At 39.2% G+C, this 21594-nt stretch overlaps 1 protein-coding gene and 1 long non-coding RNA gene across 4 annotated transcripts in view; one reads left to right on the forward strand and one right to left on the reverse strand.

The window, feature by feature from the left end:
* Nucleotides 1-16759, forward strand: part of LOC136252650 (huntingtin-like) — a 53005-nt gene extending 36246 nt beyond the window's left edge. For both annotated transcript variants that reach the window (XM_066045176.1, XM_066045177.1), the window contains 21 exons: nucleotides 55-278; nucleotides 322-397; nucleotides 443-562; nucleotides 613-693; nucleotides 741-992; nucleotides 1035-1362; nucleotides 1407-1638; nucleotides 1688-1756; nucleotides 3066-3180; nucleotides 3235-3323; nucleotides 4349-4439; nucleotides 12322-12477; nucleotides 12527-12601; nucleotides 12647-12765; nucleotides 13094-13199; nucleotides 13246-13385; nucleotides 15548-15703; nucleotides 16050-16212; nucleotides 16257-16339; nucleotides 16390-16467; nucleotides 16516-16759. In XM_066045176.1, coding sequence (XP_065901248.1) covers nucleotides 55-278; nucleotides 322-397; nucleotides 443-562; nucleotides 613-693; nucleotides 741-992; nucleotides 1035-1362; nucleotides 1407-1638; nucleotides 1688-1756; nucleotides 3066-3180; nucleotides 3235-3323; nucleotides 4349-4439; nucleotides 12322-12477; nucleotides 12527-12601; nucleotides 12647-12765; nucleotides 13094-13199; nucleotides 13246-13385; nucleotides 15548-15703; nucleotides 16050-16212; nucleotides 16257-16339; nucleotides 16390-16467; nucleotides 16516-16705 — 2943 coding nt within the window. In that variant the 3' untranslated portion in view covers nucleotides 16706-16759. The remainder of the gene's footprint in view (nucleotides 1-54; nucleotides 279-321; nucleotides 398-442; nucleotides 563-612; nucleotides 694-740; nucleotides 993-1034; nucleotides 1363-1406; nucleotides 1639-1687; nucleotides 1757-3065; nucleotides 3181-3234; nucleotides 3324-4348; nucleotides 4440-12321; nucleotides 12478-12526; nucleotides 12602-12646; nucleotides 12766-13093; nucleotides 13200-13245; nucleotides 13386-15547; nucleotides 15704-16049; nucleotides 16213-16256; nucleotides 16340-16389; nucleotides 16468-16515) is intronic.
* Nucleotides 16760-18166: 1407 nt separating this feature from the next.
* LOC136252657 (uncharacterized) lies at nucleotides 18167-20989 on the reverse strand. Of its 2 annotated transcripts, XR_010699742.1 has the most exons (6): nucleotides 19040-20989; nucleotides 18869-18963; nucleotides 18700-18814; nucleotides 18537-18644; nucleotides 18438-18483; nucleotides 18167-18385 (listed from the first exon to the last, which is right to left on the reverse strand). It is a non-coding gene; the product is annotated as an uncharacterized lncRNA (long non-coding RNA). The 2 variants fall into 2 exon arrangements; XR_010699741.1 differs by having other exon boundaries at nucleotides 18537-18814.
* Nucleotides 20990-21594: the final 605 nt, after the last annotated feature.

The raw sequence follows: 21594 nt of genomic DNA on the forward strand, positions 1-21594 counted from the left end.
TGTGTGAATGTACATGTGTGTTTGTACTATGGTTACCATGGTAACACCCTTCAGGCACTTCAGATCACACACTGCTTCAGAATACTATCTTATCACCATAACAATCATTGTGATTTGGTCATCCCAATATTATGTAAACACTTCATTGGCTGCCATGTCCTGGCTGTTGCCATGGCAGCACAGAACACTGTGGTGAATAAAGTTAAGGACAAAACATGGAAAGATGTTTTGTTGCTACAGCAACTGATAAAAGAATTACCTCAAAGTAAACAGCAAAGGTGAGATCACATGATCTGATATGTGATAATACATCTACCACAGGTGCACTAAATTATTGGAATCACTTTGTGCTAGCAAACATGAAGTTAAACCAGCAACCACTGGATCATGTGATCAAGTGAGGAGTTCTTATAGTGTGGTTGCTATGACTATGATTTTGTAGGAGTGGTTACAGTATCATGTAACTCAATATTGCCATAGCAATGGTAGTAATTCCAATATTTGTGCACAACTGCTGCATCAATTACCGTCTGATAACATGGCAACTATAATGAAGGATCTGGTGATTCTAGTGGTTACCATGGTGATGTGTGTTATGTTATTATTTTATAGAAATTTGATTCACGTCATTTGGTATGTTGCCTAGCAACAGGAATAGAACAGACCAGACTATCCAAAATAGTTCCATTAGCAGTTAGTGGGAGTGTCTATCATGTGTTGTTGCTATAGTTACATTTCAGGAAGTTGGTCCTGATGTTACTAGGCAACCAGACAAGTTGTTGGTGGTTGCCAAGGAGACACTGTTAAACCGATTGGTATCATGTGACCCAAAGAACAATGATCTCTTATTAGCCATCTTGTGGCTATTGTTAGCAGATCCCATATTAGGAGGTGTTTGGCAAGGTTCCTATGGGGTGGCTATAATTAACTATGTTAAGAAGTGCCTCAAGGAGTGTATCCATAATAACGACTTAATCATGGTAGTTTCCATGGTGAGTGTCATCCTCATAACTTTTGTTTACAAGTTGTTATAGTTACTGGGATCGCATGAGCTCACATCTCAAATGGATGTAGAGTTCATAAAGGAAGCCATATCAATGGCACATATACTGGTGTTGACAGAGAATGAGCCTATCAAATCACCTCAAGACAGCATAATGAAACTATTGGATATCAATACTGATGCTGTGTACAGACAACTGATAGTCGGGCTAGCTCGTCTCCCATTGGTTAATTCTCATGCTACAGCCTCACCGACTGCTCTGCAGCTAGACTGGGAGGTAGGGCAAGAGTTGCCTAACAACCTGTTAGCAGAACGAGATGTGGTGGAAGAGGGACTGATTAAAAGAACCAATCAGATTGGTTAGTTTGTGTTGTGAACTATCATTAATTATGTTTATATACAGGTTGGTTGTCACGGGTACAGTTTGAAGAGGTCTGGGTACAATCATTGTCAGTTTTGAACATGTCGGTAACCAATAGCAATGGTGTAGATCATGTGATGCTTATAATGAGAGGTATTCAATCAGTCACTTCGTTGTTGTTAATGGCAACCTGGCGTCCCGAACCTGGGAATCCTATGATTGGCTCTAAGCTACACACTTATCGCCATAGAAACATCCCATTTCTTGATAGCAAGTATTTCAACTTGTGTAATGTTTGGCTGCTATATGATGATGTGTTACAGGCCAGGGAAACATTTTACTCACATGAGACAACGTATTGAAAATGATCTGCTGGTTTCCATGGTATCTCGGTAAGTTTTTAAGTGTAGTATTACATAGGTTGAAGAAGTGACAATACCTGTCTAAAATGACCGCCTTGGTAACAAGAGTTGACATTTTGTTGTTATACATGTCACAAAGTTACTAGTATATAATGAGTACTGTAGGCATGGTGGTGTGTTAAATGGTGGTGTGTTGCATGATGGTGTGTTACATGATGGTGTGTTACATGATGGTGTTAGTAACACTACCTGCCGTACTGTCAGCCACTTCTCAAATGTAATTAATTCCCCAATTAATAAAATAATCCATCCGTTTAATGTAGCCACATGATAAGGTTTGACAAGGGATCAAAGTAGGGAAACAAGGGAGGTCACCTGTACCTGCAGGATACTAGTGGACATTTAATCCCTAATTCAATCATGGCTAATGTATCTTCAGGTGTAGGCGACCTCCCTTGTTTCCCTACTTTTTTCTATGATCTCTAATCAAACTTAAATTTCTAATTTTTCCTTATACTTGTATTATATTTGATGGAATCCAGTTGGTAAAGAAAAAGAATACTTTGTTGAAACGACACACTTCTTTACATGTTACTATACACATTGCATGTAGAAAATGATGTCTGGTAATAATATGCTTTGGCGGAAAAAGAGTTTGGCAAACTGAGCCACCAATGTTATGACTAGTACGGTACCGCTCAAACATAACGTCACACTCGCATGCAGCGAGTAATTAAAAAACTCGCTAATTAAAGGACGTGGCATCCGTTTCCTTTGTGAGTATTCATCCCATATGATACTCATGAAGGAAACGGGTGCCGCTCCCTTTAATTAGTGAGTTTTAATCACTGGCAATCAAGCGAATGTGATGGTACATTTGAGCAGTACCGTACGTGATATTAGTAACTAGACTGTGTTGCTTATGGCAACATACTAGACTGTGTTGCTTATGGCAACATTTTTGCCACAATAGCTTCTTCTTTTTACAAAATCTGACAATAGCTTATTCGATAATTATTTTTAGAGGCGTTTAACACATTCAAGGTTGTGCTGCAGAGAAGCAGTTTACGTAGTTTGATCACTAGAATTTGCTTAATACACCTTGTTTTTAGATTTAAATTTCGATTACTGTTTTATTGTTTTTTCGATTTAGAAAAGCTGACTGGTTTCCTGAAACTGGTGAAACCCCCCTAGGGTATACCCCCGCACCTGGGGGGTATACCCTTTATCTGAACTTTGAGGAATTGGCAGAATAGTAACATGTCACCCTCTCCCCAAGTGTAGTATACCCTAGTATGTCATCATCTTGATGATGTCATGACATAGTCTGTTGTCATAGGGATGACATAACTGGTTACCGTGGATATCACACTGGAGATGAAGACCTACAAATACACATGTATTCTAATAATGTTGAGCGCAAGATAGGATCACATGATCTCAGTTATGGTCAGGTATGATATCATCATGGTCACCATGGTAACTACAATGATATTATCACTACATAGTTATCTCTACATTCATTATGGTCCATTACACATCACATGAGGAGTAATGAGAACACAGTTCCCCAGGGGAGGGGGGAGGTGGATACAAGGTGATCTTGTGTTGTATTGTAACACAGTTCCCCAAGGGAGGAGGGAAGTGGATACAAGTGTTGTATTGTAACACTGTTCCCCAGGGGAGGGGGGAGGTGGATGTATTGTGATGTAATAATTATATTATGGTATAGCAGAGCCTTCCCCAGCAAAATAAAGTAGAGTGGTAAAACTGTCAATTTGCTACCAACATCAAGTCAATTTGCTAATTATATACATTATTTTTTCCACATCAAAGGAATTTTGAATAAAATAGAGCGGTGCTGTGCTGCTCTTTAGGGAAGCCCCTGGTATAGTATATCCTTTACTGTGATGAAAGTGACTGTTCTATTAGAGTAGTTTAATTTGTAGGTGTACATTCTATTAAAGCATTTTAACAGAACTCTTATATAGCTAGATTATCCAAACAGTTAATGTATTTGAACAGTTTTACCATTACCTGACACTATTGGGGTTCAACAGGTGTACAGTGAAACCTGTGTGTTAATTTGGGACTAACCAACAGTGTCTTGATCATCAAGGTGTCCTGATCATCAAGGTGTCCTGATCATCAAGGTGTCCTGATCATCAAGGTGTCCTGATTATCAAGGTGTCCTGATTATCAAGGTGTCCGGATTATGAAGGTGTCCCGATTATCAAGGTGTCTTGATTATCAAGGTGTCTTGATTATCAAGGTGTCCTGATTATCAAGGTGTCTTGATTATCAAGGTGTCTTGATTATCAAGGTGTCCTGATTATCAAGGTGTCCTGATTATCAAGGTGTCCGGATTATGAAGGTGTCCCGATTATCAAGGTGTCCTGATTATCAAGGTGTCCGGATTATGAAGGTGTCCCGATTATCAAGGTGTCTTGATTATCAAAGTGTCCTGATTATCAAGGTGTCTTGATTATCAAGGTGTCCTGATTATCAAGTTCAGTTTATATGCTAATTCCAAGTGTGTAGTGTTGTCCTGATTAACAGTTTTCACTGTAGTAGTATTATTATTATTATTGATGCTGCTGTTGCTGCTGTTTGTCTCACTAGATCTTGTATAGTTTTGTTGTTGGACTTGTTCACTCAGTGGTTATCAGGGGAGCATCTTCATCATGTGATCACGTGTGAAATTATTAGAAGTGTAAGTTAATATTGTATCACTGAAGGTGTATGTATTTCCCATAAAATGTGACCTGGGTCTCAGCATGTGACCACCAGGCCTGTAACATGTGACTACCAGGCCTGCAACATGGGATCTGTTATGTATTAGCCGATCAGAGCAGATTTATTATTCATTCAACTAAAATGGCGGCACGCACATGTACAACCACACGCATGCATACAACTCCATGTCAATCACATTATACAATCACTACAGAATACATACAAACTACAACTACTTTATATATAAGTCTAAGTCAATACTCTACACCTCTCCCTCCTTATTTAACAGTGTTCTATCCAGCGATCTGGAGGCACATGTGTTCTCCTTGGGTATCGTGATACCACTGGTTCTTGAATCAGTTCACTAGCTAGCCGATCTCATGCCACCGGTGATCTTACATTTGACTCTTCGCTGGGAGTTGCAATAGGAGAGGCATCATCACGTTCAACAACTTGCTCAGGCTGTGGCTCCAAATCCTTGTCACTCGAGTAATCTGCAGTCTCATTAGCTGTTTGTTCGACTTTCCTCACTCTGATTTGATCCGCGTGTCTTCTCCAGCTCTCATTGTTTACTTGCACTTGATACATCACCGATCCTATCTTCTCAGTTATAGTTGCTGCCAGCCACTTGGTTGTCCCTTTACATTTTCCACAAACACCCGCTCTCCAATCTCAAAAGACCTAGGTTGTGCCTTCTTATCGGCATATTGTTTAGCCATCTCTTGATAATTGCTCATTTGTTCCACAACACTTGGTCTTAGTAAATCAAGTTGTGTTCGCAATCTCCTTTTCATGAAAAGCTCTGAAGGGACCAGGCCAGTAGAGGTGGTGGGTGTTGTTCGATAATAAAATAGAAATCGGCTCAACTTGGTTTGCAGATCCTCATTCTCTCCCTCTCTAGCCTTCAAACTGTTTTTGAAAGTTTGAACTGCTTGTTCAGCTTCACTGTTTGACTTAGGATGATATGGTGAGGTGAGCAAATGTTTAATACCTTTTTCTTCATGAACTCGTCTAATTCATTAGAGGTAAATTGAGGGCTGTTATCCGAGATAACATGCTCAGGCAACCTGTAAGCAGCAAACATCTTACGTAGTTCAGTGATAGTCTTGTGGTTGTGGTCATCACGGTTGCTTCTATCCATTTAGAATGTGCATCTACTGCTATCAGGAACATGCTGCCCAAAAATGGACCTGCAAAGTCTAAATGAATTCTTTGCCAAGGACGGGTAGGCCAGGACCACGGGTGGAGACTAGTAGGAGGCTGTTTGTTTCTAACACTTTGACAAGCCATACAGTTATGGACTACAGATTCAATTTCCTTGTCAATACCTGGCCACCACACATGAAGACGAGCCAGTGACTTCATTCGGACAATGCCGGGATGCCCTTCACACAACTCTTCTAGGACAAATTTCCTGTGCTTCAAAGGAACAACAACCCGAACACCACACAAAATACAACCTGCTTCCACTGTCAACTGTTCCTGTCTATCAAAATATACCTTTAATTCAGAGTCAACCTTCACAGGCCACCCCCCTACAATATAGTGCCGTACCTTAGCAAGTCACTCTGTCTTCATCTGTTGCTGTTTTCAGCTGGGTAGCCTTAACTGGTAATGTGTTAATCTGCAAAATATTTACCTCAGAAGGAACTGGGTCAAAGACCTCCGGATGTATAGTTGACAATGGCAACCGTGACAAGCCATCGGTATTCCCATGTTTAGCAGTGGGACGGAACTGCACTGTGTAACGATAAGCTGATAATAGCAGTGCCCAACGCTGTAGGCGTGCTGCGGCCAATGTTGGAATCAGTGAAGTAGGACTCAGTATTGTTACTAGCGGCTTGTGGTCTGTCACTAAAGTGAAAGAACGTCCGTAAAGAAACTTGTGAAACTTCTTGACTCCGAAAATGATACCCAACGCCTCTCTTTCCATCTGGGAATAGTTCTTTTCAGCTGACGAGAGTGACCTGGAAGCGAATGCTATTGGGCGTTCACTAGAGTCTGGAATTACATGGCTGATTACAGCCCCCACACCATAGGCTGACGCGTCACAAGCTAACTTGATTGGAAGGGTAATATCATAATGTACTAGTACTGATGCTGATGCCAGCTGCTCTTTCAGTAAACTGAATGCATTCTCACAATCTGACGTCCACTTCCACTAGGCATTCTGTTTTAGCAAGTTGTTCAGTGGATGTGTAATGGTAGCCAAATTAGGGACAAATCGGCCATAGTAATTTACGAGACCAAGGAATGACCGCAATTGACGGAGGTCTGATGGTCTAGGAGCCTTCAAAATAGCATCAATCTTAGCTGTAGTTGCATGTGACCCTTCTGAGTCAATCTAGTAGCCCAAATACTCCACAGCTGGCTCCAGGAATGAGCACTTGCTTCGTTTCAGTCTAAAACCTCATTCATTTAGTCTCTCCAATACCTCTTCCACCTTACGCCAGTGATCTGAAGGTGACTTTCCTGTAATTAACAGATCATCTAAATAGCATACCACCCCTTGGATACCTTGTAGAGTCTGTTCCATCAATTTCTGAAATACAGCAGGGGCTGATGCTACCCCAAAAGGCAAACGATTGTATTGATAGAGACCCTGGTGAGTGCTTACTGTTACAAACTTTCTAGATTCTTCCTCCAACTCCTCTTGTTGGTATGCTTGTGATAAATCAAGTTTGGAGAAACACTTTGCTCCTGCAACTGTTGCGAACAGGTCTTCTGGTGTGGGTAACAGGTAGTGATCTACTTCCAAAACTGGGTTTATTGTAACTTTATAGTCACCACAGATCCTGACTGATCCATCTGGCTTAGGGACTTGGTGCCACCCACTCACTGTAGTTGACTTTCGTGATCACTTGAAGTTGCTCTAATTGGTCCAGGTCTTGTTCAATTGTTTCTTTCAATGCAAAGGGCACTGAATGTGGCTTAAAGAACTTTGGAGTGGCTCCCTCTTTAACTGACAACTTGACTTGACACCCTCTAACAGTACCTAAGCCCTCTTTAAAGACCTCCGGGACCTTGGCAATCAAGTTATCTAACTCTGAAGACACATGTTTGATTTCACCCCAATTCAAACGGATAATTTGTAACCAATTACGACCCAATAAGGAAGGCCCTGTTCCCTTCACCACTAACAATGGTAATGTTGCCTCTTGGTCTTGATATCTAACTTGTACCATGACTTGACCTTCAAATTCCAACTTTTCACCAGTATAGGTTTTGAGGACAATTCTCGGGCTCTCTAAAGGAACTCCTTTCAAATCACTTTGCCAAACTTCTATAGAAATCAGTGAAACTGAAGCACTTGTATCTAATTCCATACGAAGCGGAACACCATTTACATCTGGGGTCACAAAGATTCCTCCATTGCTTTGATTAGTTACAGCCTTGATTGTGAACAGCCCCATTTCCTTTTCTGCTGGTTTTGCTGGTGCTAATAAATTTCTCATAAGACTATAGGTCTTTGGCCCCACTACCGTCAACAAGGTCGCTACTTTCTTAGCAATGTTGTTTGCTGGTGCTAATAAATCTCTCATAAGACTATAGGTCTTTGGCCCCACTACCGTCAACAAGGTCGCTACTTTCTTAGCATTAGCGATGTTGTTTGCTTGAAAGTACTGTTCCAATCGCTCGACGTAAGTTGGCCAGTCATCACCTTGTTGATAGTCAAAAGGTTCAATTTGTCCAATAGTTCCATTAGCCATCCTCGTCGCCACTGTTATGTATTAGCCGATTGGAGCAGATTTATTATTCATTCAACTAAAATGGCGGCACGCACATGTACAACCACACGCATGCATACAACTCCATGTCAATCACATTATACAATCACTACAGAATACATACAAACTACAACTACTTTATATATAAGTCTAAGTCAATACTCTACAGGATCACTTCAAAACTGGCACATGTCAGGAATGGAATGGAATGGAATATTTACTTTTTGTAAATTGTAAAGCTAATTATGTAACAGTGAGCATAGCATGATGACATGAGGAAAGTTAGTAATTTAATGTTCCTATAGCAACCATCCTCAGGTTTACTTCACAGCACCTTGCCTGTGTTGGGTCAGGCCCAAAAGTACCATCATTGCAACCTGATTAAGTTTCTGGAGTTTTTAAAGGAATCTTCTACTAACTAACTACTATATAATTTCTTTATACAAACGTACATCATTATGCTATGGGTAGGCTTGAGTTCAGTAAGACATCACATTTATTTAAATATTATTTTTTGATTTATATTTATTTATCCAGGACTGGGTCACATACAACCAAGTACACGTACAAACAGGACAAACTAACAACAGGGCAAGGCATACACTATGTAGCTAGCACACTGTGGTCAGGAGAATAAGCTACTCCCAGTGGTGCAATATACACACCAGTCATATAATAGTGTTATGTAGTTGCATGGCACCAACATGGTTTCTAAGCTGGTAATTAATCTTAGATGTGACTGCTACAATAGAATTAAAAGTTAGAAACTGACTGCTCTATTAGGGTGACTGCTCTATTAGAGTATATTCAATCTAAGCACATCTGCAAGATGAACACACACAACTTAGCTACTTTAATTAGTGATTTAATTTCTTGTAGAGCTATAAGGTAGCTAATCACATGGTAATTCAAAGTGTGCGTGCTAAAGTGACTGCTCTATTAGAGTATCTCAATTGTACAGTATTTATAAGAAACTTACTTCCAGCCTTCTTACATTAGCTATCTTGCAAGCGCCATTTCTCCAATAGGCTGATGAAACCCACCGTTAGGGGTATTTAATAAATTGCCTGTAAACTACCAGCTCTGATAAAACACATGTGACCTGACTAATTTACACTAACTCGTTGTACATCTGCTTTCCAACCCGTCATCTCTCTAGGATCTGTCATCTCTCCCTGATCAATGAGCAAGCGAACACGTACCAACAATGGAGCACAGGTCACGTGCTAACTGCTAAGGTGTTTTGATTGGCATTAAGTAGAATCGTCATACCATTTCTATCATGCCCATTATACAATTGTCTCTTTGTTCAACTTGGATTGTATTCCCGGTGAGTAGGCCTGAGCCTATTATGCTCTACAGTTTACCTATTATTCTTTCCAGAATTTCCCAAAAATTTCTCCTATTCTTTTTTATTCTTGTGTCTAGCCTATTATCCCATAATAATGCTCATTTAGTTTCTGTGACTAGTTGCTTAGTTTTCAAGATGCTGCTACAAATAGTTCTGCCTGAATTAATAGCCAAAAATGAAACATTTTTCTAACCATAAATAGTTACAACAGACTTAGAATATCTGCAGTAATAGTTCAAGTGGTTTCATATAGTGTAACTATAGCTACATGCAGACAATAATGTATTGATATGTTCAAAGACTTGAAGAAGATACACTGATATAAGATACACAAGTTTCAGAATAGCACAGTTACATCCCTGGTGCTGGCTGTAGATTATTAACATAAAACGATCTGACTGCTCTATTAGAGTATTTGAGAGTTCTATTAAAGTATATCGATCTTTTAGGGGCTTTTCAGCCAGCACTCATATAATAATGCCAGCTATATACGTATCATTCTTAGTAACTTAACTCTTTCTTCTAGCTAATCAAGAATAGATACACCCCTTAATTCCACCGATTATTCCTGTGAGCATCTGATAATTCTAAAATTATTCCTGTAACCATCCGATAATTCTAAAATTATTCCTGTAACCATCCTATTATTCCTGAGTTATTCTCACAAAATTGGTGACCTTTTATTCTGAAAATTATGCCGGCATACTGGTGAGTGCGAAGTCTTAGGCCTTGTAGTTTTCTCAAACATAATTTATTATTATCTACGACTTATTATCTTTAGTACTTTGTTGTATACTTCATTAAGGCTTTACAGCTCAAGTGCTGAAGGTGTATAGGACACCTGGTCCTACAGCCTGTTTAAAGTTGTTATAGAAAGTGTGTCTGAAAAGGTGGAGAAAGGAGAAAAAATTTATGACTGAACCTGGGCAGCCTTGAACCTGTACCCATCTGATTAACGCTCAAATGCTTACAGCAATCTGCCAGGCAGTCAGGATGTTTTCTCCTTGTTAATTTCATGTATTTGTATCCTTAGGAACTCTAGAGAGTGACTAATTGGTATATATACCCCATGGAACCAAATGGACAAGTGTTAGGTGATGGGTGGGCCCCAAGGGGATTTCCCAAGTTTCCAAACCAAAGAGTTCATAGTGAGGGCTAACTCTTGGTCACAGTACCCTATATAGTTCACCTGAGCTAACTCTTGATTAAACTACCCTATATAGTTCACCTCAGCTAACTCTTGGTCACACTACCCTATATAGTTCACCTGAGCTAACTCTTGGTCAAACTACCCTATATAGTTCACCTGAGCTAACTCTTGGTCAAACTACCCTATATAGTTCACCTGAACAAACTCTTGGTCAAACTACCCTATATAGTTCACCTGAGCTAACTCTTGGTCAAACTACCCTATATAGTTCACCTGAGCTAACTCTTGTTCAAACTACCCTATATAGTTCACCTGAGCTAACTCTTGGTCACACTACCCTATATAGTTCACCTGACCTAACTCTTGGTCAAACTACCCTATATAGTTCACCTGAGCTAACTCTTGGTCAAACTACCCTATATAGTTCACCTGAGCTAACTCTTGGTCACACTACCCTATATAGTTCACCTGAACTAACTCTTGGTCAAACTACCCTATATAGTTCACCTGAGCTAACTCTTGGTCAAACTACCCTATATAGTTCACCTGAGCTAACTCTTGGTCACACTACCCTATATAGTTCACCTGAACAAACTCTTGGTCAAATTACCCTATATAGTTCACCTGAGCTAACTCTTGGTCAAACTACCCTATATAGTTCACCTGAGCTAACTCTTGTTCAAACTACCCTATATAGTTCACCTGAGCTAACTCTTGGTCACACTACCCTATATAGTTCACCTGACCTAACTCTTGGTCAAACTACCCTATATAGTTCACCTGAGCTAACTCTTGGTCAAACTACCCTATATAGTTCACCTGAGCTAACTCTTGGTCACACTATCCTATATAGTTCACCTGAGCTAACTCTTGGTCAAACTACCCTATATAGTTCACCTGAGCTAACTCTTGGTCTAACTACCCTATATAGTTCACCTGAGCTAACTCTTGGTCAAACTACCCTATATAGTTCACCTGAGCTAACTCTTGGTCACACTACCCTATATAGTTCATCTGAGCTAACTCTTGGTCACACTACCCTATATTGGTCAAACTACCCTATATAGTTCACTTGAGCTAACTCTTGGTCAAACTACCCTATATAGTTCACCTGAGCTAACTCTTGGTCAAACTACCCTATATAGTTCACCTGAGCTAACTCTTGGTCACACTACCCTATATAGTTCATCTGAGCTAACTCTTGGTCACACTACCCTATATTGGTCAAACTACCCTATATAGTTCACTTGAGCTAACTCTTGGTCAAACTACCCTATATAGTTCACCTGAGCTAACTCTTGGTCAAACTACCCTATATAGTTCACCTGAGCTAACTCTTGGTCACACTACCCTATATAGTTCACCTGAGCTAACTCTTGGTCAAACTACCCTATATAGTTCACCTGAGCTAACTCTTGGTCAAACTACCCTATATAGTTCACCTGCACAGATTGCACATCCACAGTCATAATTTTTTTTTGGATTCAACTAAATAGCCAATCAAAATGTGAGCAATTCCATTCAAATCTCATTCTCATTGGCCCATTTTCACATGACACCATTGACCACGGGTGTGCAGTCCATGATATTGCTGTTGTAGCTCACATGATCTCATTGTTTGTTCACATAGGTCGTTATGTTGTCAGACCTGTTCTTCACCGCAGAGCAATTTGATTGGATGTTATTAGAGTTTATTGCCATTGGCAACCAATTGGCTAGTGAGGATACTATTGGACATGCCCACCTCATTTATGGGATGTTGAAATGTGTTGCTGTACTAAGAATGGTGCGTTCTGATTGGTTGCTGATCATGTGATTGCCTGCATATCTCATAGCCTGGAGGCAGTGTATTGGATCATGTGATCAAGTCATGTGATCTTGTATTACAAACTGGTGCCTTGTTAGCTCAGGTGAGCTCTTCAGTATTATCATGACGATGTATCCCATATTATTAGGAGGCGTGTCTCCGAGGGTTACTTTATTGTATGGAGTCAGCTGATGGAGTTCATGTGATCCCTGCTATAAGTGGCTCATTGTGTTCTTATTGTTTGGAACATTTGAAGAATTTCTGCCAGTAGGTGTACTGTCCACTGTAATCACCTATACCATTCCTATACTGTACTCCATTTCTATATTGTGCTCCATTCCTTTGACCATCTATACCAGCAGCTAGAGGTATAACACTGTTAACACTGACCAGATTTAAGTTGTGTGATTTGCAGAGCAGTTTAGTAGTACTGATACTCAATTATTTGTACTTGTTGTACAAACTGTGTTTTGTATTAGTGTAGCTGTGTGTAGTGGCCCACCCACTCCACTTCCTATGTTAAGGATGTGGTGTGTGCTCTTCCTTCTTGAGGAACTTAAATGTGTTGCTATAGTTACCTATGTTTTTCATGTAGTTATAATGAACAACACATGTTGCTGGTATGGGCAGTTACCATGGTGATGATAGAGTGTCACAGTAGTGAAATACATCAGGAAAACTTTGTCACTGCTGTTGTCATGGTAACATGTTATATAATGACATGACATATCATCCCCACCTCTTTAGGGTACAATTGACATACTCAGATCACATGATCCTCCAGTGTTACTACACAGAGCTATCTCACATGGTCTTGAGCAATTGTTGCTGACTTTTTCTCTAACTAGTGAACACCGAAGACACATAGCTGCTGTCAGCATTGCTAGGTGAGGTGCTCATGTGATCTGACTGACACAGAAATAGTATATTACGGATACTGTCGCTAGCCACAGTCAACAGTACAGGAGTCCATTATAAAGAGGACCTCTTTATAATGGTCTCAAATTCTTGATTATCCGAACAGTACAAGTGACTGTTCTATTAGACACTTACTGTATGTTCTGTTAGAGTAGTTGAATTAGAGCTGTGTACATCAATCAATGGGATTCACTTTTCTCTGACAAATTCACTTACCGTATAATGGGGTTTCTTTTTGAGGGCGAATATTTCACAGTCCATCACTATACAAAATTTTGAGGGGGGGATATTTTTAATGCATTAATAAATTCCATTTTGATCAACAGCTACAAATTTCCTAGGGGAAAGGTTTCATGGAGAATGGCCAATCTGCAAAAATTGTAAAAATTATTCCTCTTGGACAAATAATGTCACTATACGATATGTGAACTGTGACAAGTTATTACTGTATTTGTTGTATAACCTCAAATAACAGCTAGTCCTGTTATAAATAACTTAATACCAGAATATCACATGATCACTTGGTCTCTAATAAAACATAGTTTCAGCAATACTGTGTCGTAACCAATGAGTATACTATGACCTTCCCCATCTACTAAGTGAAGGGGTTGATGGCCATGGTTAAAATTTATTTGAGACATTTCCCAGGTTGTAGTTTGAGGCAATGTGGTATGATTCTGCCATTTAATGTAATTGCTGGGTGAGAAGGCTATGCCATTATACACAAGGCTGCATTTGCACTGTACATATTTCAAGCCTGTTGGGTGGTCCCATCTGAGAGTTTATGCTCAAGAAGAAAATATCTCCATAGGAACCTCTGGATATCATACAGCAGGGGCGGTGGAGCAGGTCAAAGAGTGAAGGGACCAGGCCAGCTGTAGCTGAAGACCAAAAACAAAAAGAAGGTTACTACCTGCTGACAATAGCTGCCCTCCACCAACTATATCTCCTTATTTATAACTCACATACGTAGCTAAGTAGCTTGCTACACTACTCTGAATACTGTGATTGCTCTATTAGAGTATCTCAATCTTTTCTTGCAAACATTGTCTCATAAAAGTGAGGGGGCCATGCCACCGCCTATGCCATACAGCAAGTTAGTATGTACAAAGTCCAAATTTGTGGGTTGAAGGTTAAACTTCTAAAATATCTGCTATCTGTGAAAATTCCCTTGAAATTTGCAGATTGGCTGAAATAACATTATAATTATAAGATCTTGAAGTAGCAAAAATCCCATTGAAATTTGTTGGATGATCCATGATAATTTTTACCCTTGAAATTAACCCGCTAGACAGCAGTCTAATAGTGAGCTTCATTTTGTGTTAGTTATCTCAAATCTGACCACATTGATGACATTTGTGTCTCAGATTTAACAATCAACAGAAATTATGCTTGAGGCTTTGTTAGGTGCTCTGCAAATATTTTGACCTCATGCATATAGCTAGCTCACTGTAGGTCCACACAATATCACATTTGTGATGTCATCATGGTTAAAACTTATGGGCTTTATCTACAATGATGTCATGAGTACAAGATGGCCGCGTTATTTGTTTGAAGGACTAATGTTTCAGTTGTGAAGAAGGTACAGACCAGTAACCAACAGTGCTGGGTATTAAAGTAGCAAAATCATTGCAAATGAGCAATCATCCAACATGTAATACAATTCATTTACTGTTGTTGTCTTGGATACTTCCCTGGCTAAAATATGATTAATCAAAGCAACTTTTCCATAGGCGCCTGTCCATACACCTCAACTCTCATGTATTACATGTGAAAAACATGCATTGGATTGTTGTCTTTCCATCTCATGCATTGCAATTTCTGGAAAATTAAGCTCTCACATAATTTAATGTCACTTCAGACCTCTTGGGGAGCACTAAACAGTGCTCTAATGGCTAAAAATGTAAAAAAAAAATAGCCAAAGAAAGTGGCAGATTTTGCAATTTTTGTAGTACTAAGAGTAGACCACACTCAGAAGTAAGCAAATCTCATTTTAATGTCAAGTCTCACTCTAAGTGCACTATACAGGTTGAGATCTCTGAGGGCCTGTACATTAGTCCTGCTGCCATCTTGTGCTCGGGACATCATTAAGTCCATTGGTTACTATAAGTGCTTTAATTGGAATAATCAGGTTATCATCAGGAGGTTCCAGTTACTCTCAGACGTTATCTGCCCTGGGGCTATTGTTGTGTTGTGTGTACACTGGAGAAGAGGGGGAGTCCCTGATTGGTGTTACCATGGATACTACTACTCTGGCAAGAGAACGGATTACATGTATATTGGAATGGTGGGTGTGTCATGGATCATGTGATCGCTGTGTTATAAAAATGTATCACAAACACCAAGGATTAAGTTCTTGGTGACAGCATATATTTTACCTCCAAAGACTTTAGGAAGGTCAAAGTACTAGCTTCTAAAGTGTCTTGTAGGTATTTTGACCTTGACCTCATGTTATGGAGAGGATCTGTGCATTGTGACCTTATTGACCCCATGGCTTGATCTCATGATTTTGACCTTGACCTCATAGTTTGATCTCATTTACCTTGACCTCATACTGTATTAACATATTGATGATGATCACCAGTATGTTAAGTTGTTGATTAATAATTTGATAATGTTTGATGTGCTGGTAGGTTCCGCAGAGCTCCCCACCCCTATACCCTGGTGGTTACAAACATTCTGCCGCAAATGATGGTCGACTTATTATCACCATCTGAAGCTGTTAACATGGTGATGCATGAGTTCCTGTCACAACAACAAATACATATGACGTGTGCAGCCAACATGTTGGTGGAGGTGTGACACATGTTACCATGACAACATCTATCGGTTATTTACAGGTATTTAAGAAAACTCATTTTCATGGCAACTCTCATGTGATTACCAGCTGGATGTTACTAATGATAGAAAATGCACTTAAAAGGTTTTGGGTTTCATTACACCATGTGATGTCATATAACTCACTTGTTACAGGGAGCCTGTTACCATGGCAATATGGTATTCTTGTTGCTTGTTTATAGCAGCATCTACTAACAGTGTACTACAGAAAATGTATCCTTGGTAACTGTTGGTATGGTGATTATCCTTGACGATATTTAGGTTACCATTGATTACCGAATGTTGTAATGATCGACCAGTTGTCATGGATACATTTCATCATGGAGGTGTGCACTTCTATCGTGACCAGTTAACAGTTCAAGATGATCGAGATGATTTTATTAAGATATTAACTCAAGTATCATCGTTACATCATAGTTACAGGGAACTGCTTGCTGCTTGTACTGTATAGGAGTGCATTGTTTTTATTATGTGATTTGAATAATAGACATCATAGTACATCAGACAGCATCTATTTTCCCATACATTTTTTTGCCTAATTGAAATATGTGACCTGGTGTGTGAAAAGAGGCTGGTCTTATTTATAGCCTTTCCAAATTGTAAAGTTTAACTAATCAGAACTCATCATGTTTTTCAACCTATCGCCTTCATATTCATCAAGCCAAAGTGCTATGTTAGGGTATAAGGGGACCAAATTTCAGGGTGATACCACATTTACAAGTCAAGTTACTAGGTTGCCAAGTACATGCAGTTGAAAAGGCTATAAGACCCCTTTTCGTAGACCAGGTCACATTTGTAGCTAGCAGGATGGAAACTACTTTGTCTAACCACCCATTTTTATCAGTTCAATAACTTCTTTCATGTGCCAATGAGTAATCTTATTCCTTTCAAACTCATTATCCTTTTCTGCTAGTAACTGAATATTGTGTAGGGGGTATTATTGTATTGACTTGGGGTAGAACCAGGGCTGCCCAGAGAAATTAAGGGGCCCAGGGCAAAGAGTTAAAGTGGGGCCCTTCACCCAAACTGTAAGTTGAAGGCCAAAAAAAAAAAAGGTCACAACCTGCTGACAATAACTACCCATCACCAACCATATCTCCTTATCTATAAGCTTGCTACACTGCTCCTCTGAAGAATACTGTGACTGCTCTATTAGAGTATATCAATCTTTTAAACAGGTATTCAGAGGGCCCTTCATGGGGCCTCCTGGGGCCCCTTTCAGGCTGGGGCCCGGGGCAAAATGCCCCAGTTCCCCCCCCTGTGAGCGCCCCTGAGTAGAACATTTCCTATTAGCTAAATGAATTGTAATAGTGACCGGCCGGTTGTTCTGTCCTCAATTGTAACATTGTATAAAAGGTGGAAGATGGGTGAAAATGTCCACATCATTATTTTGAATAACTTGATTTAGCTGGTTGGTTTGCCTGGTGCCATTCTACCCAGTATGTGTTGGTTCACCACATCAAATTGACATCAATAGCAGCCACAACGGTAGTGATCAACAACAGAAGTGATTATCAAGATAGGTTGTGTTAGTAGCTAAGTAATTATAATTTCTACAATCACTCTAGGAAATTTGTATTGGGTGGAGAATAATAGCAAATCATATTAGCTATACTCACACAGCGCAACGAGAGGCATAGACTGATCGGTATAGCAGCGTCTACAGCACGTATATAAACAAAGACTGATTACATACGTGTAGCGTCAACCCAAACGTATAGATCAGTCTGTCCCGAACCTGGACTCTTAACTTAGACGGCACCTCTGTATATGTCACGAGTATAATCGTATTATAGAGTCACACAGAGTCACACATACCTCAATACGGCTGTATACGCTTCTGCTAGACCCACGCCTTGCCCTCGTACGGCCCATATCCCCTCCGAAATACCCTTTTAATTAATGACGTCGCTTTCGATTTATTGTTGCTATTTCACGTGAGCCAAAACAAAGTACAGTTGTACAATAATGAAACTTAAACAAAAAAAAAAGGCAAAACAACCTCATAGTCAATGAGTTTTCAGTTATAACTGTTCTGCTGATCATCACTGAGCTGTGTAGCAAGGACCCACAACACTACCCAATTCTTGCTTTCTTCATACGGTTGAGAACAATCACATCATTTCTTCATCTGCAAATAGTTAACATTAATGTTCATACTTTACATGTTGTAATATACTTACCAATGCCAGTTTCAAGGTGAGTAGGTGCATTGAACTTGTGGGACTGCTGTAGTACATCAGATGAAAATTAGCAAAACCATACAGTATAACTCTACTCACATTGGTATCTCTCAAACTAACTGCTCTTGGAGTGCTCTATATAAAACATACATGTGACCCCCATCTTGCATGCCACGTACCATGCTGTGATATTCAGCACTTGTGCACCTTGAAGATTCAGGATTGCTAGAAACACAGGGTCAATGCAGCACAAATAACTTACTGAATCACCCAAGCAGGTACATCGTACAGAGTTTACAAAGGAGTAGACAATATCCACTTTCCTTCAATGCTTTATTCAATGTTCCAGCATTTCAAAAATGTAGGTAATCCAAAGTCTATATTGCATAAGTGCACAGTCACCAATTATTATAGGGTACACATATACACACACTGTCAGATCTCCACAGTGGTTAGTAGGACGTGTAACACCTGACTACTTTCATCGTCCCTCTTCTCTTAGGTCCATGTCCTGCATGTAATTCTTCTATGAAAGGACATATGCAGACAACATAATACAGCTTGCGTATTACAGTATCTGACTATCTGTAGTTTATGTGCACCTCTTTTTTATCTGTTTGTGCAATTCATTTACTCCTTCATGGTTGACACTGTAAACGCTGGTGTCATAGTGTCGATGTGCTGCTCTGTGAACAGAATTAGAGATATGACAAAATTACAACTTAAGAAAATAGTCATCAGCTTTCTTTCTCATCTTGAGTAAATTCGTTAGCAAGTAATTGAATATAACAGTCAAAAAACCTATAATATTTATGAATTTTTGTAAATTTAAAAAATTGTGATAATAACACTAATTGGTAATGGCTCACTGCATGGACTTTCCCCTACTGCAGTTTCATGTTGGTCATCTGACTTCACAGCTCACCAACGTCCTTCCTAAGAATTAAAATTGCCTGTGTCACCATTTGGCATTCCTGAGACCCACACGCAGCTATATAAGTAGAGGATATTGTACACAGGACACATGGTATACACAAGTAAAATTCATACCAATACCTGCAGTAAATTATTATTTATTCTTGCCAATACTATTAGCACACAAAGCTAAGGAGTATATATGGCCACATGTTGTCTTGGGCTTGGGCTAGGCCAGTCACATGCATCACACCCAAGAGAGATGAGACAAAGATGTAACAGTTACACTTTTGTCTGTAACCATAGTTATTATATTCATAACTAGCTGGGTACTTTATAACATGGTACAGAGATTTAAAATAAAGCACACTACAGGAATATCACAATAATTAATATTTGTATGGGACTCATCTGATACAGATGGGTCTCTTAATACATTGCACCAGCTCCCACAGATGCAAAGCAACCCACAGAATGCCCACGCAAGAGACTTGAAATCACAAAAATGTAATACAGTAACTATCATATAACGTGTTATTAACCAACTAACAACCAATGTATACACTATCACTCATTATGATGTAGAACAATACTCCACTCAGGAGGTATGTACACCTAACATATAACTCTGCTAGTAGTAGCACTGGACAATATATATTTTCTTATGTCATATTATCAAGAGTTGATAATATACATAATCAGTGTTGGGAGTAATGCGTTACGTAATATTATTACTTTTGTGGTAACAAAGTAATATAACAAAATACGCTGCTATGAAAACAGGTAATATAACGCAAGATACTTTACTTACAAATGTAACGCGTTACCTAAGTAATATAATTACTGTAACGAGTCTAATATGACGTAATATTATTACTAAAAGTAACGAAGTTACTAATCTCGTTAGTAATCCTCTGAGTAACGCCTAACCACAATGGAGTAACGAGGCCTATTGAATGAAGCTTATTCACTAGCTTCTTACTTATAACCAAGATTTGCACATTGTCCAACAACGCAATCATGTCACGTGATAAAGTGGTAGTTTCACACGTGACAGCTTAAGGCTGTGGACACAAAGTAATATAATATGTAATATTATTACAGTTACTTTATTTTATGGGTAATATGTAACTGTAACTAAATAGTTCTGTTGCAAGTAATATGTAACCAGTTACTTTTACAAAGTAACTTGCCCAACACTGTACATAATCAACTCGATATTATCATGGCAAAATTTATTCACAATTCACATACCATATATACATGTTAATTGCTTACAAGTTACAATACTTATCTTAAGGTTCACCAATAACTGAATCTGATACTTTAGTCATCTACATACACACTATATTATGTGCTGTCAATGAAATACACAACTCTATACCCTGTGACATTCTGTAACAACACAAACATGTTATTACTCAGGAAGTCTGACATAGTAACTGTTCAGCACATATCATTTCCATAATGACTTAACCACACATCCCAGTTCAAACATGACTACAACTTTAGTCACACATGACTACTATCCCAGTTCAAACATGACTATAACCTTAGTCACATGTGACTACAACTTTCACAGATTATCTCTTACTAATCAACAACTAATCACATGTTCATCACATGTTAATACTACACATATATTCCAACACAGAGTAACAAGAATAACGTTCCAAATCCCATAAACAATGAGGCCCACAACGACAGTAGCAACTCCTTCACTAAACTGCGCGAGAACTTGGTAGACGTCACCTCATAACTACATTACACAGTTAAGGAAATCACTCCTCAATAAGCTGCTCTTCAGCCATTACATATAAACACATATCAACACATAGATCAATGTGTGAGAGAGTATTGTGTTGAGAAGGGCTGCTAGCGATCAGGGACACATGTGACATCAACATGTAATTTGAGGTCAAAATATTCCATGGAATGCATTAACTACCACAAAACCCTGACCAGCTTATGACAAAACATGATTTTTCCAGAAAAATGAATATAGTGATAATATCTCACAACTTATCAGTCTAGTGAAGTTTATTTAGTTATACAAAGGCATGAGTGTGTGTATACAGGCAGGGCATGAGTATGTTTATACAGGCAGGGCATGAGTGTGTTTATACAGGCAGGGCATGAGTGTGTGTATACAGGCAGGGCATGAGTGTGTTTATACAGGCAGGGCATGAGTGTGTTTATACAGGCAGGGCATGAGTGTGTTTATACAGGCAGGGCACGAGTG

This window comes from Dysidea avara, chromosome 4 (genome assembly GCF_963678975.1).
Source record: "Dysidea avara chromosome 4, odDysAvar1.4, whole genome shotgun sequence".
Classification (NCBI taxonomy): domain Eukaryota; kingdom Metazoa; phylum Porifera; class Demospongiae; order Dictyoceratida; family Dysideidae; genus Dysidea; species Dysidea avara.